This window comes from Ornithorhynchus anatinus, chromosome X1 (genome assembly GCF_004115215.2).
Source record: "Ornithorhynchus anatinus isolate Pmale09 chromosome X1, mOrnAna1.pri.v4, whole genome shotgun sequence".
Classification (NCBI taxonomy): domain Eukaryota; kingdom Metazoa; phylum Chordata; class Mammalia; order Monotremata; family Ornithorhynchidae; genus Ornithorhynchus; species Ornithorhynchus anatinus.
In genome coordinates, this window is record NC_041749.1 from 85,791,257 (window position 1) to 85,807,324 (window position 16,068).

General features: G+C 50.9%; 1 protein-coding gene across 1 annotated transcript; it reads right to left on the bottom strand.

Moving 5' to 3' along the window:
- Nucleotides 1–4,106: 4,106 nt before the first annotated feature.
- TNNC1 (troponin C1, slow skeletal and cardiac type) lies at nt 4,107–10,087 on the bottom strand. The gene is made up of 6 exons (XM_029049895.1): nt 10,064–10,087; nt 8,170–8,200; nt 7,858–8,004; nt 6,002–6,116; nt 5,512–5,648; nt 4,107–4,697 (listed from the first exon to the last, which is right to left on the bottom strand). Exons 1-6 carry the CDS (start codon nt 10,085–10,087, stop codon nt 4,666–4,668), a joined length of 486 nt encoding a protein of 161 aa, XP_028905728.1. The 3' UTR covers nt 4,107–4,665.
- Between the last annotated feature and the right edge of the window lie 5,981 nt (nt 10,088–16,068).

The window sequence follows — 16,068 nt, forward strand, 5'->3', positions numbered from 1 at the left end:
GTCTGTTTATTGTTATTACCATACTCTCCCAAGCGCTTAATAGATACAACTAAATGAATGAAAAGAATATGATCCCCAAGGTGGGACAGGGACTGTCAAACCCGATTTGTTGTATCCACCCCAGGGCTAAGTACAGCGCCTGGCACGTAGTAGGCGTATAACAAATACCATGATTATGATTATTATTCATTCATTCAATCATATTTATTGAGCACTTATTGTCTGCAGAGCGCTGTACTAAGCTATTATTATTATCATTATTATTATTCTTAGATCCTGTTCTACCTTCACAGGATCACCAAGATCAGCCCTTTCCTCTCCATCCAAACTACTACTGTGCTGAGCCAAACACCTTGTCCCCCCTTGACTACTGTATCACCATGACTCGCTCCCTTTTCGCTCCCCCCCCCCCGCCTCACAGCACTTATGTATATATGTATATGTCTATAATTCTATTTATATTGACACCTGTTTACTTGTATCGATTTCTGTCTTCCCCCCAGACTGTGAGCCCATTGTGGGCAGGGATTGTCTCTTTATTGCTGTATTGTACTTTCCAAGCGCTTAGTACAGTGCTCTGCACACAGTAAGCACTCAATAAATACGATTGAATGGTGAATGAATGGCAACAACGCCTCATTGACCTCCCTGCCTCCTGTTTCTCCCCACTACAGCCCATACTTTTCTCTTCTGCCTGGATCATTTTTCTACAAAACTGTTCGGTCCATATGCCCCCCACTCCTCAAGCACGTCCATTAGTTACCCATTCACCTTCACATCAAGCAGAAACAACTTACTGTCAACTTTAAAACACTCAATCACCTTGTCCCCTCCTACCTCACTTCACTGATTTCCTCCTACAACCCAACCCACACACTCCTCTAACACCGATCTACTCACTGTACCTCGATCTCGCCGCCAACCCTTTACGCATGTCCTGCCTCTGGCCTGAATCTCCCTCTCCCTTCACATCCAGCAGATGATCACTCTCCCCACCTTCAAAGCCTTATTAAAATCACATCTCTTCCACAAGGCCTTCCCCGACTAAGCCCTCGTTTCCTCTATTCTCTCTTCCTTCTGCGTCTTTAAGCACTTACTATTCACCCTGCCCTCAGCCCCATAGCACTTATATACATATCTGTAATCTATATTAATGTCCGTCTCCCCTCCAGACTAATGTCTCCTTTCGAACAGGGATCGTGTCTACCCACTCTGTTGTATCGCGTTCTCCAAAACCGTGCTCCGCCCACAGTAAGCTCTCGATAAATAATAATAATAATAATGATGTTGGTATTTGTTAAGCGCTTACTATGTGCAGAGCACTGTTCTAAGCTCTGGGTAGATACAGGGTAATCAGCTTGTCCCACGTGAGGCTCACAGTTAATCCCCATTTTACAGATGAGGTAACTGAGGCACAGAGAAGTTAAGTGACTTGCCCACAGTCACACAGCTGACAAGTGGCAGAGCCAGGAGTCGAACCCATGACCTCTGACTCTGAAGCCCAGGCTCTTTCCACTGAGCCACACTGCTTCCCCTAAATACCATTGATTGATTGAAACTGGGTCGCAAGGCCACAGGCTGGCCTCAATGGACAGGGTTAAGGGGGAGGTAGAGGCCGCACCAGACCTTGGCTATTTTAGAATAAAGGACAGAGATAGGGGAGCTGTCTTGTTTGTTCTGCCTCTCCTCGGGAGATTTTTAAGACTACACTACTATGTACTTGTATGCATGAGTGTGTCTATAAGCAAAACTGTGTGTCCACACTGCTCATGCTTTATATACAGAGGCAGGAGGACGGACTATTGACCATTAGGCCTCTCATGATCTGTTGATCTTTTTGGGTGGTTTTAGCTTGCTATTGGTCTGGTGGCAAGGGCACCATTCTTGGAATTAGGAGACCTGGGTTCTAGTCCCAGTTCTGCCTGTTGGGGCTGTAATAATGATAATAATAATGATTATGGTATTTGTTAAGCGCTTACTATGTGCCAGGCATTGTTCTAAGCACTGGGGTGGATACAGGCAAATCGGGTTTGCCCCGGTTGGACACAGTGCTGTCTGCCATGAAGAATTCTAACCGAAGAACCACCTAGGACATTTTGTGAGGTGGTTGGGCCCAGCTGGAGGCCAGAACAATTCTAATCCTGGCTCTGCCACTTGTCTGCTGGGCAAGTGATTTGGGCAAGTCACTTTACTTCTCTGGGCCTCAGTTCCCTCATCTGTAAAATGGGGATTAAGACTGTGAGCCCTATGTGGGACTGTGTCCAATCTGATTAGCTTGTGTCTACCCCAGTGCCTGGCACATAGTAAGTGCCTAACAAATACCATAAAAAAACCCCAACCTGGCTAGAGTGGTGAAGACTGCCAGGTCATGGCTACAGCACCGCATTGGCACTGTGCTGTGGTCACTTTGGTCGTAATAATAATAGTATTAATAATTATGGTATTTGTTAAGCATTTACTATATACTAGGCACTGTACTAAGCACTAGGGTGGACACAAGCAAATCAGGTTGGACACAGTCCGTGTCCCATGTGGGGCTCAGAGTCTCAATCCCCATTTTACCAAGGAGGTAACAGGCCCAGAGAAGTGAAATGACTTGTCCAAGGTCACACAGCAGACAATCGGCAGAGCCGGGATTAGAACCCATGACCTTCTGACTCCCAGGCCCGTGCATAGGTTCCATATATAGAAACGCAGCCTGCCTACTCACTCATTGCAGTCCATGAGTCTGGTGGAACACGCCCGATGGGAATAAAAGTGTATGGGTGCTTGAATCTCAGGACTGAAGCTTGTTCATCATTTCTGATGGAAGACTCAGTCTTGGTTTTGATGTTTTTCTTGAAAATTATTCCCTGTCTGCATTGTGAATTTGAGTTTTTCTCTCTCCTTCCACCCCTTCTATCACCTATCGTTTGTCACCTCCTTAGTGGTCAGGGATTGTGTCGTTTGTAGAATTTCATCGTGACTTAGAACAGTGTGAAGCGTGCAGTGGTGCACTGAGTAATCGTTGATGTGATTATGTATTTCTGGTTTTCTTGTTTTCTTTTTAATCCCCGGTTTTGGAAGAAAATGGAAAAGACCTCCCCCCGATCACACTCGGAGACCTCACCAGTAGAAGACACTATTTCGCCTTCACCCATTTAAGCTCAAGAGGTGAGGTCTCAGAGATATTATAGTCTGTGACCACAGATGGCATCTATTCTCTTGCAGTGTGTGTTACGGGTTTGGCGGGTGGGAGGGGAGGCACGAAAGCGTGGATGGCTCAGTGCAAACCATCATGGCTATTGCAAAAACAACTCAATTGCATGTAGGTGGTAGGACATACCTTTCCCCTTATAACTAGTTACATGCCCCCCCCCCCCCCACACACCCAAACAACTCGCCGCTGACCTCTCATCCACATCCTGCCTCTGACCTGGAACGTCCTCCCTTGTCATATCTGACAGACACCTTCAAAGCCTTACTGAAGGCACATCGCCAAAAAGGCTTCCCTGACTAAGCCCTCATCTCCTCTCTTCCCACTCCCTTCTCCGTCACCCTGACTTGCTCCCTTTTCTCACCACCCCACCCAGCCCCAAGCCTCTATGTATATGTACTTGCTCCCGGATCCAGTCCCTAATTCTAACCTAACTCCCATTTTCCCTCCCCCCTCCTGTCTCTATTTTCTATTTCACTGAAAGGGTGGAGAGGCAGAGAGAGAAGTAAAGGCATCAGTCCCCTTATTCTTTGCTACGCGACATTAGCCTCGTCAGAAGATACGTGTTTATCCTACCCATCTTACATCGCAAAAACCATAGTTCAGAAAGGGAGGGGAAGGGACGTAGCAAGAATTAGCTAAGGTTTTGGTGAAGCTGGAACTAGAACCCGGAAAGTCTCACTCCCACCCTAGTGTGTGTGTTTGTGTCCATCCTGGGGATGTTTCAGCCGGAAGCTACCCTCCCTTATTCCATCGCATCAGGGTCATCTGCTGGCTCAGCTGCTTGCCTGCCTGCACCCCAGATGATGAGGCTCCAGGGAGATGAAGTTTGGCGGGGGTGGGTGGGGGAGAGCCTGGCCTGAATAGCGGATTTGAAGCCGTGGGGTCCAGCCAATCATGGAACAACTGCCTCTTGCAAACCATTTTATTTGCCTTTCCCAAGGGATCCTATTCCTCTAACCCGGGCTCCTATGTGGGGTGTGGCAGGAGGGCAGAGGAGGGGGAGAGAGAGCAGGTTAGGCAGGGAGAAGGGGTTGCTTAGTGTTCTGACAGGACTAAAATTGCCAACCATAGTGTGAGGGTCTGGGGACTGTTCTCCTTAGGGAGTCAGACTCAGAGGGTCAGGAAGAGGGGATCGGAGATTGAGGGCTCTGCCCTTATCAGGCTCAGGTCGCAGAGCTGGAGAGCAGAGAAGTTTCTTGGATCTGTTGAGTTGTCCTTTCCTCCAACGCTTTCCAGCGAGGGCCCGCCTACACCTCAGACGGGGACAGAATGGCAGGTCCCCTGAACTGGGTAGGTGCTCCTCGGACATTAACTGCAGAGGAGTTGCCGTGCTGCCCAGTCCGTGCCCCCGACCCACCCTGGCCACCCCTCCGTTGGCCTGCAGGAAGCGAGTAGGGTTTGGGCTGGGGGCTGGGTGAGGAAAGGATGAGGAGGAAGGCCATCTGGCTCCATCCAAGCTGCAGTGCTTACTCCACACCTTTCATGAATTCCAGAAACTCTGCAGAAAGAGACATCCCCATTACAACCTGGTTTTCCCCGCTTCTCCTCACTCAGAGTCGGGGGGATGACTTCCCAGCAGGAGGCATACAGGAGCTGGAGGAATCCTTTTTCACTTTACCATCAGCTTGAAAGCACTCAATCACCTTACCCCCTCCTACTGTACCTCGCTGCTCTCCTACAACCCAGCCCGCAAACTTTGCCCCTCTAATGCCGACCTACTCACTGTACCTCGATCTCATCTGTCTCACTGCTGACCTCTCGCCTCATCCTGTCTCTGACCTGGAACACCCTCCCTCTTCATATCTGACAATTACTCTCTCCACCTTCAAAGCCTTAATGAAGGCACATCTCCTCCAAAAGGCCTTCCCTAAGCCCTTATTTCCTCTTCTCCCATTCCCTTCTGTGTCACCTTGCACTAGGATTTGTTCTCTTTATTCACCCCTTCCTCAGCCCCACAGTACTTATGATGTATCTGTAATTTATTTATATTAATGCCTATCACCCCCTCTAGACTCTAAGCTCGTTTTGGGCAGGGAACGTGTCTACCAGCTCTGTTATATTGTACTCTCCCAAGCGTTTAGTACAGTGCTCTGCACACAGTAAGAGTTCAATAAATACAATTGATTGATTGATTGAGGTGCCAGAAACCCGCGGGAGGTGGGAAGGGTGAGGGCTGGGTGCCATCCACACCCCTTGGGCCCGCTACCATGTCCACAGGCTTTGGCAAGTGAAGGGCTCCTGGGTTTCTCTAAACAAGGGAAGGGCTGGCTGGAATTGGCCCTCAAGAGGGATCCCCCCGAGCTCCCTCTCACCATCATAATCAATCCTGCCATCATTGTTCTTGTCCCCATCCTTCATCAGCTCCTCTATGTCATCCTCAGTGATGGTCTCGCCTGTAGCTTGCAGCATCATCTTCAGCTCTTCTAGGTCGATGTAGCCATCTGCATTCCTGCCCCATGAAGAGAAGGGGCTCAGAGAAGGCCCCTCTACATCCCTCCCCTCCTGCTCTCCATTTGCCCCGATCTGGAAGCCTGGGGGCCAACATCCCTGGGACCTCCAAGGGGCTGAGCTGAGGGGGCCCTTTAAGTGTTCTGAACCTGAAGAGGGGACGTGGACCATGGGTGTGTGTGTGTGTCGTGTATACTGGCTGGGGGAGGGCCGGGGGTCAGGGGGTGCTCGTTCCCGGTCGGGGCTGAGATGCCAGCTTCTGCTCAGCCCCCAAGTATAGCTCCTAACATAGTGAGTAGACCTCGCTGGGGCAGGGCGGGGGAGAACGGTGGAGAATCGGAAGCAGGTGCTCACTTATCAAACATGCGAAACAGATCGGACAGCTCCTCCTCAGACTTCCCTTTGCTGTCATCCTTCATGCACCGAACCATCATGACCAGGAACTCATCAAAGTCCACAGTGCCACTGCCTGGGAGTGGAAGAGACCAAGACTCACCCTAGGAGATCAACCCAACATCTTCCTTCCATCACACCCATCCTCTACACCTTCCGATCACAACACATGTATCCAGCCAACATCACTGGCTCCCCTCCCATCACACATATAAACAAACACATACTCTCTCTCTCTCCCACCCAATAATAGTTTAGGCAACAGGGCAGGAGAGATGAGCCTGGTTAGACACCTCCCCCCAACCACTGTCATTGTTCATTTTCTAAATAGAGTAAGCACAGTCAAGCATCAAGGTTGTAACTAACGCCCAAACCTGGGGATAGAACTAACTACATCTCATGAGTCATTGATAATTGCTCACGCGTGTGCATTTGGCTGGCATTCTTCAGTCATGAATTCAGCCACAAGACTTGCCCAAAGACCAAAGTAGCCCCCTCCCCAAGGCTATTTATTGGTAAATATGACCCATTTGGGGGTGTTTATACTATTTAAATGACCAGTAATTGCAGTAGAGAGTACTGATTTGGTGGCCTATAACTAGCAAGCCCAGAGACATAGCACTGTTTAAAGTCCCCTCGTGGAAAGAGCATGGGCCTGGGAGTCAGAGGACCTGGGTTCTAATCCCAGCTCCGCCACATGTCTGCTGTGTGACCTTGGGCAAATCACTTCACTTCTCTGTGCCTCAGTTACCCCATCTGTAAAATGGGCATTAAGACTGTGAACCCCACGTGGGACCGGGACGGTGTCCAATTACCTGATTACCTTGTATCTACCCCAGTGCTTAGAAGAGTGCTTGGCACATGGTAAGTGCTTAACATATCACAATTATTATTATTACTGTCGTTATTACATCATAATCAATGGCATTTATTGATTGCTTACTGAGTGCAGGGCACTGAACTAAACACTCGTAGGGTACGATACAACAGTTAGTAGACACGTTCCCTGGCCACAAGGAGCAGGAAGAGGTAGCTCCAGCCAAAGGCAGAAGACCCTCTGCCCCTTTTCCAACCGCTTCTTTTGCACTGGTCGGTAGGCTAATTATTTGGGATTCTAGAGGCTGGTGCTAGAATGAGTCTCCTCCCTAGTGGAAGCCCAAACGCCACCAGCTGCCTGGGAAAGACCCTCCCCCACCCCTCGCTCCCCCCCGCCAGCTATCCCCAAATGCCCCCTCTACGCTTAAGGACTTAAGGAGAGGAATTCTGACAGCTATGCCATGATGGGGCCTCCTGCTGGCGACCCTGCCTGGATTGAGGGCGGACTTCTTGGGTGGAGGGGTGTCCCAGGGCCAGGCATCCCAGGAATCTGGTGAGGTGAGCCGAGGACTCGAGTTTGAATCCTGCTTTTTCAAATTTTTTATTATGGTATTTATTATACTGTGTGTCAGGCACCGTTCTAAGTGCAGGGGTAGGTACAAGCTAATCAGGTTGGATGCAGTCCATGTCCTGCATGGGGCCCAGAGCTTTTATCTCCATTTTACAGATGAGGTAACTGAGGCCCAGAGAAGTTAAGTGACTTGCCCAAAGGGTCCCAAAGCAGACAAGTAGCAGATCTGGATTAAGTCTGTCTGACTCCCTGCCCCAGGCTCTATCCACTAGGCCATGCTGCTCCTGATCCCCAGATGAGAGGCGGAGGGCATCCCGCCAAGCGCTGCTTCACTCCTCGGTTTTGTTACTGCCGTGGTGAGGACCAGTCAGGGAGAGGGGCTAGAGACCTAGGGCCGGACCAGCCGGGGCCAGGAGGAGAGCTTACTGACCGTCCTCGTCCACCTCGTCGATCATCTCCTGGAGCTCCTCGGGGGTGGGGTTCTGCCCCAGCATCCGCATCACCTTCCCCAGCTCCTTGGTACTGATGCAGCCATCTTCCGCGCCCAGCACAAAGATGTCAAAGGCAGCTTTGAACTCTGCACAGGGAAGGGAAAGAAGGGGAAAGGAAGAGGGAGGCTTTGAATTCAGGGGCCAATGATTAAGCCCTCAGGTACCCCGGTCTTAGTCTCCTCCAGAGTTAACTCCCCCCTCCTCCTCCTCCAGGGAGGGGGACAAGGGGAAGATGAGGAATGGGCACTCACCGTTTTTCTGCTCCTCTGTCAGCTGCTCCACCTGCAAGGAAGAAGGTTTGCCAATGAAGGTCAGTGGCAGCCCCTCTCAGGCTTTGCCTGGGACCAAGGAAGGCAGAGCATGGAGGGGAAAGGGCTGAGCTGGTCCCTCTTCCCCAAGGTGACCCCTGCTCATCCCTGGAGCCAAGGAAGGGCAGTGCCCAATGGCCCCAAGGTGACCCCTGCTCATCCCTGGAGCCAAGGAAGGGCAGTGCCCAATGGCCCCATAGTAACAATAGCAGCATGACCTCCCCTTCCCCCTCCCCCACCCTGGAGGCATCTCCCACTGAAACCCAAGCCCCTTGACCAGCCCAGCAGCTGCCCCAGCCCCCTCATTGTTTGGGCTGTAAAACCAGATCCTGGGCTGGCTCTGCCCAGTGCTGAGGTCTCCTGTCCCCTCACTCCTTCTCTCTACCCCGAGTAACCCGACTCCCTAGCCCTGGGGGCTATTTTTAAGCAAGGACAAAGATAACCTGTTGATTGTCTCCTGCAGCTGAACACTCTGGCATGTGGAGGGAGGGGGCAGGAGGAGAGTGTTATCTGGACACTTGTCCCCAGAGCTGCTGCCCCGGCTGGCCACGGGAGCCAAAATTAGCTCTGCAGCCCCCTGACCTTATGTGGGCACGGGAAGGGGTGGGGGTACATTCCCCAGGACCCACCGATGAGCCCTGACCCCCATCGAAATGAATGCCCCTTCAGGATGGACCTGAGCGTTCCTCTCGGCCATACTCCCACGGCTCACCGTCCCTCCAGGCCCTCCCCATTCCAGACCCGAGTTTACTTTCCCCACCGTTGGTTCAGCCCACAGGCATCCCCAGATGCTTCCACTCTCCCAGCTCTAAGGCTCCTCCGCCTCCTGCAGTCCTATCTCCTGCTCTCTCCTTTGCCACCCCGGGCAGGGAATGAGAAGAATGCAGGCCCACCCACGGGCTGTTTTCATCCCTAGCCTAGCCCCAGTCTCTCTTTGCCCAGCTAACAGGCTCATGACTGGGTTTATCAGAAGACCCCGGGGTGTCCCCAGAGGGATGGGTAGGTGGCTGTGGAGAATGGGAGAAGAAAAGGGAGAGAAAAAGGGGGGGAAAGAGAGAGAGGGAGGGAGAGTGTTTCCTGAGCATCTCCACAAGACCCAAAGAACTGGGCTGGTAAGAACCATTCCTTTGTCTCCCAGAGGCACCAAGCTGATTTGGGGCCCACTTAGTGGCAGCTCCGACGATCCAGGATCTGCCAATATGCCCCTGAGCTCTGGGAGGGTCACCCGCCACGTCCTGACATTCCCTACCAGACCCGACCGATACTCCCTTAACCCCAGACCTGAGGTAGGGATGGAGGGGCTTGGGCCCGCTCCTAGGGCTCAGGGCCCAAGCACCCTAACAAGGCAGTGTTCTCTCTTCAGGGAGAAGAGGCTAGGAACTTGGGGCTTTGGAGGATTTTGGAGGTGCCCAACCCTGGAGTTTGGCTTTCTTGGCCAGGGAATGTTTGCAGTTTGTTGGGAGTGAGCTCTTCCTTCTCCTCTTCCTTTTTGGCCTCATCCTGTGATGGGAGCCAGGTTCAGCTGGGAATGCAGGGCTGGGGTTTGAGCTTTGCAGCCCCCCCCCCCCCCCCAAACTGGGTGTCCTGGGGCAGGGGGTTGAGCTTCCCACTTCATCCCAGAATTGCAACCTAAGGGAAAGGAGTTGCTATCCGGGGGCTGGGAGACCGCTCTGCATCCTTGCACGAAGGATGGCCATCCCCACGGTCTGGAAGGGTACCTCCTGCAGCCCCAAGGGGTGATTCTTGGCTTCAGCTGAGAAGCGATCCATTCCCTCCTCTCCCTCCCGGGAGGGTCGGAGCCTCCCCAGTCAGGCGGGACAGAGGAGCCGCTACTTACCGCTGCCTTGTAGATGTCATCCATGGTGACTGCAACTGGGTGACCCGGAGCCCGGCAGAATGGGGAGGGCCGACGGAAACGGAGATGTAGAGACACGGATGGTTCTCTGACCCAGCTGTCCCCCTACCCCTCTGTGTTCTGCTTATATAGTCACGGTGTGTCAATCAGCATTCCTTCTCCACCAGCCAGCAATATATGTCTCTGTCCCCGGAGCGAGACCCCACCCCCCCAGGCTGGGAAGGAGGGGAGGGAGGGGGCAGAGAGAGGAAAATTGGCTCGCATTCTGTCCCCGTTAATGTCCTCAGGGCAGGATGTTGCTGCTGCTGCTGGGGTGGCTCTGTATTATTATTATTATGATGATGATGATGGTATTTGTTAAGCTCTTACTATGTGCCAAGCACTGTCCCCCCCTTCCCCCACAGGCTGTGGATGGGATGCTGAACTTGGATCTTCTTTCATCACTGGGAGCACCTTGATGGTCTCTGGACAAGCCCAAACAACTCTCAGTTATCCAGAAGCCTGTGATCCAGTGTGGGGAATATGCAAACCTCTTATTTCTCCTCCCTGCTTCATGGTCATTTTCCTGTTCGCTAGCCCAGGGCCAGGGCAAGGGGATGACTGTGTAGCTGCTGCCCCGGGTCCTTCCACTGCCTGTTCGTTGGGGCTCTGGATCGAACAATAATAATAGTGATAATAATTATGGTATTTGTTAAGCGCTTACTATGTGACTGGCACTATACTAAGCCCTGGGGTGGATACAAGCAAATCGGGTTGAACATGGTTTCACAGTCTCAATCCTCATTTTATAGATGAGGAAACTGAGGCACAGAGCAGTGAAATGACTTGCCCAAAGTCACACAGCTGTCACGTGGCGGAGCTGGGATTAGAACCCATGACCTTCTGACTCCCAGGCCCATGCTGTATCCACTGCGCCATGTGGGGGCAGGGAGGGAAGGGGAAGCCCAAATTGGTCAGTTGCTGTCTTCGGCTGTCAAGTTGTGTCCGACCCATCATGATGCCATGGACACATCTCTCCCAGGATGCCCCACCTCCAACTTCAATCGTTCTGGTACTGGATCCTTAGCTTTTTCTTAGTATAAACACGGAAGCGGTTTACCATCGCCTCCTTCAGCGCAGTAAACCTGAGTCTCCACCCTCGACTCTTTCCCAGGCCGCTGCTGCCCAGCACAGATGAGTTTTGACTTGCAGCAGCTCGCCTTCCACTCCCTAGCCACGGCTCAAGCTAGGAATGGAATGGGTAGGCCTCTTCTTGACTCGCCCTCCCGTAGTCGAGACTGGTGGACTACTGGAAACTCTCCAGATGCGACCCTGAGAGGTCAATCGGTCAGTTAGGACCAATCGATCAATCAGTGACATTTACTGAGTGCTTACTGAGTGTAGAGCACTGTACTAAGTCCTAGAGAAGCAGCGTGGCTTAACGGAAAGTGCACGGACCTGGGATTCAGAGGACCTGGGTTCTAATATCGGCTCTGCCACTTGCCTGCTGTATGACCCTGGGCAAGTCACTTCACTCCCCTGTGCCTCCTCATGTGTAAAATGGAGATCAAATCCTACTCCCTCCTGCCTGGCCTGTGAGTCCCCATGTGGGACAGGGGCTGTGCCCAACGTGGTTCTGGTGTATCAACCCCAGGGCTAAGTAGAGCGCTTGGCACATAGTAAGCGCTTAACAAGTACCAAAACACTACAACCGAGTCGGTAGACGACTTCCCTGCCCACGAGGAGCTTACGGTCTTGGAGCTTACAGTCTAAACCAACAAGCCCACCACCTTTCCCAGCCCTTCGGTGCAAGGGCTGGGCTCCTGGTTTAACAACTGCCCAGCTCCCAGAGCTGGTGATTCTGAGGGGCTACAACAATCAATCAATGGTATTTATTGAGTGCTTACTACATGCAGCCAGAACAATATCCCAGTACGAGGCCCTGGCAGGATGGAAGGTAGAAGAAAGTTTCAAGAGCGGAAGTTCAGCAAAGGGCAGAATTCCACCACGCCCTCTTATCCCACAGATATATGAGAGGGCTCTTTTAATATAGCCAAATGGTAGTTTTCTCATGGTCTGAATGCCACTTAATGCTACTTCTGAAAATGTCAAGCTCCCTCACCAGGCGGGAGTTCACGTAAACATTCTAAGACCAAGGATCTTTTAAAACTCCTTACTAAGGTGGCCACCGAGAGCACTTGCAAATACCAGATTCACCTTCGCCAAACCGGAAGTGAAGATGTACGTTACATTACTTGCGTTACACAAATTCTGCAACCTAACAAGATGAAGTAATACAAAACCATTGCAAAAATCTACAGAACCTAGTGCTTGCCTCCTGGGGCGTCCCTGACCCCCGCCCTAGCTCCAGAGCAATTGAATTCCTCTCCCCAGGTTCTTGTATAATATGGATGTCGCTTCTGAGCTGTGGGATTTGGAGGCGGGAGCTGAGGTGGAGGGAGGCTGGGTGTTTAAAGTGATGGACCTAATCTTTTTTAAGCAGCTACAGTGTGCAGAGATCCATACTGTGTGCTTGGGAAAGTCCAGTAGAATTTGTAACACTAATACTAATTGTGGTATCGGTTAAGCGCTTACTATCTGAGTTTCCCATCACTGTTGATGACACCCCCATCCTTCCTGCCTCACAAGCCTATTACCTTGGTGGTTTCCTTGACTCCTTTCTCTCTTCCATCCCACGTGTTCATTCTGTCACCAAATCCTGTCGGTCCCACCTTCACAACATTGCTAAAATCGGCCCTTTCTTCTCCATCCAAAGTACTACCACGTTAATACGATCACTTGCCCTATGTCGCCTAGATTACTGCATCAGCCTCCTTGCGGACCACCCAACCTCCTGCCTCTCCCCATTCCAGTCTATATTTCACTCCGCTGCCCGGATCATCTTTCTACAGAAACGTTCAGGACATGTCATCCCCCCTCCTCAAAAATCTCCACTGGTTGCCCATCCACCTCTGTATCAAACAAAAACTCCTCACCATTGGCTTCAAAACACTCCATCACCTTGCCCCCTCCTACCTCACCTTGCTTCTCTCCTACAGCCCAGCCCGCACACTTCGCTCCTTCGGTGCTAACCTTCTCACTGTGTCTTGATCACTCCTCTCTCGCTGCCGACCCCTGGCCCACATCCTGCCTGTGGCCTGCAACTCCTTCCCTCCTCAAATCCGCCAATCACTCTCCCCCCGCCTTCAAAGTCTTTTTGAAGGCATATCTCCTCCAAGAGGCCTTGCCGGACTAAGCCCCACTTTTCCTCATCTCCAACTCCCTCTGCGTTGCCCTGACTTGGTCCCTTTGCTTTTCCCCCCCACCCCAGCTCCATAACACTTACCTGTCACTGTGGATGGTACGACCATCCTTCCCGTATCTCAAGCCCGCTACCTTGGTGTCATCCTTGACTCGGCTCTCTCATTCACCCCACACATCCAATCCATCACCAATGCCTGCCGGTCTCACCTTTACAATATCGCCAAGATCCGCCCTTTCCTCTCCATCCAAATGGCTATCTTACTGGTACAGGCTCTCATAATATCCTAGCTGGATTATTGAGTCAGCCTTCTCTCTGATCTCCCTTCCTCCCGTCTCTCCCCACTCCGGTCTATTCTTCATTCCGCTGCCCGGATCATCTTCCTGCAGAAACGCTCTGGGCATGTCACTCCCCTCCTTAAAATCCTCCAGTGGTTGCCTATCAACCTCCGCACGAAACAAAAACTTCTCAGTCTGGGCTTTAAGGCTTTCCATCACCTTGCACTCTCCTACCTCTCCTCCCTTTTCTCTTTCTACTGCCCACCCCACACGCTCCGCTCCTCTGCCGCTCACCTCCTCAACGTCCCCCGTTCGCGCCTATCCCGCTGTTGACCTCTGGCCCACATCCTGCCGCTGTCCTGGAATGCCCTCCCTCCTCACCTCCGCCAAACTAACTCTCTTCCCCACTTCAAAGCCCTACTGAGAGCTCACCTCCTCCAAGAGGCCTTCCCAGACTGAGCTTCCCCTTTTCCCTCTGCTGCCACTCTGCCCCCCCTTCACCTCCCCTCAGCTAAGCCCCTTTCCCCCCTTTCCCTCTGCTCCTCCCCCTCTCCCTTCCCCTCCCCTCAGCTCTGTGCTCATTTGTATGTATTTTTATTACCCTATTTATTTTGTTAATGAGGTGTACATCCCCTTGATTCTATTTATTGTGATTAAGTTGCCTTGTTTTTGTCTGTCTCCCCCGATTAGACTGTAAGCCTGTCGATGGGCAGGGATTCTCTTTATCTGTTGCCAAATTGTACGTTCCAAGCGCTTAGTACAGTGCTCTGCACAGAGTAAGCACTCAATAAATACTATTGAATGAATGAATGAATGAATTTATTGTATTGATGTCTGTTCATTTGTATTGATGTCTGTCTCCCCCACTCTAGACTGTGAGCTCATTGTGGGCAGGGATTGTCATTGTTTATTGTTGTATTGTACTTTCCCAAGGGCTTAGTACAGTGCTCTGCACCCAGTAAGTGCTTAATAAATATAATTGAATGAATGAATGAATGAATGAATGAAACATGCCAGGCACTGTACTAAGCACTGGGGGGAAACAAGCAAATCGGGTTGGACACAGTTCCTATCCCACATGGAGCTCACAGTCTCAATCCCCATTTTACAGATGAGGTAACTGAGGCATAGAGAAGTGAAGTGACTGCCCAAGGTCTCACAGCAGACGAGTGGAGCAGAATTAGAACCCAGCACCCTCTGACTCCCAGGCCCTTGGGGACTGTACAATCTATCAGTGCAGAACAGACCCTAAAAATAAATTACAGGTAGGGGAAGAAGGAACAGAAAACATGGTCTTGAGTAATAGTCATGGTCTTGATTAAGTAATAGTGTGTATAAGATATACACAAGTAGAAAAATTAGATTTAGGAGATGATTTTTTAAATGGTATCTGTTAATAGCTTATTTTGTGCATGTCTCTGTACTAAGCTCTGGGGGAGATATGAGCTAATCAGGTAGATACAGTCCATGTCTCACATGGGACTCACAATCCTAATCCCCATTTTACAGATGAGGTAAATGAGACAGAAAAGTTAAGTGACTTGTCCAAGGTCACAGAGCAGACAAGTGGCAGAACCAGGATTAGAACCCAGGTCCTTCTGACTCCCAGGTCCATGGTCTATCCACTAAGCCACACTACTTCTTAGGGAGGGAAGATGAGGAGTTCAGTTTGGGCACATTATGTTTGATGTGCAGTACGTCCTGTTGGGTGGGGTAAATGAGAAATTGCAGGAGTCTAGCAAGGTAAATTTTCGAATCGTCAAAAAAAGAGAAAGAAGTGGTAGTTGAAGTTACAGTAGAGAATGAGCTCCCCAAGCGAGTGAATGCAAAGTGAAAAGAAGGGACTCAGAACACAGCCTTGAGGGACCGACACAGTGCCGGGTAGAAAGCAGCGTGAAGCAGTGTGGGTCAGTGGAAAGAGCCCGGGCTTGGGAGTCAGAGGTCATGGGTTCGAATCCCAGCTCTGCCGCTTGTCAGCTGTGTGACTTTGGGCAAGTCACTTAACTTCTCTGTGCCTCAGTTACCTCATCTGTAAAATGTAGATTAAGACTGTGAGCCCCACGTGGGACAACCTGATCACCTTGTATCCCTCCCAGCGCTTAGAACAGTGCTTTGCACATAGTAAACGCTTAACAAATGCCATCATTATTATTATTATTATTAAAGCAGAGGAAGAGCCAAGGAGAGAGACTGAAAATGATTGGTCAGAAAGGTAAAAGGAATATTAAACGAGAACAGTATCAGTAAAACTAAGGTTTTCAGGGGAAGGGAGAGATCTACAATGTTGAAAGATAGCTGGGAGGCTGAGGAGGATTAAGACAGATTACAATCTGTTAGATTTGGCATCTAAAGGTATTTGGTTTTGTATCAGTACTGGATAGGGGAATGGTCACCCTTCTACCTCTTGAATGGAGCACAGATCTGGGGCAATGTTTACCCTGCTGTGCTTGGTGGATAATTTGCCAAGT

Excerpts from the sequence above, each read along its gene's own strand:
- TNNC1 (XM_029049895.1), bottom strand. The coding sequence starts at position 10,087 with ATGGATGACATCTACAAGGCAGCG. Across the intron at positions 8,201-10,063 it reads ATGACATCTACAAGGCAGCG|GTGGAGCAGCTGACAGAGGA; the intron begins GTAAGTAGCGGC and ends TCTTCCTTGCAG. Across the intron at positions 8,005-8,169 it reads GACAGAGGAGCAGAAAAACG|AGTTCAAAGCTGCCTTTGAC; the intron begins GTGAGTGCCCAT and ends TTCCCTGTGCAG.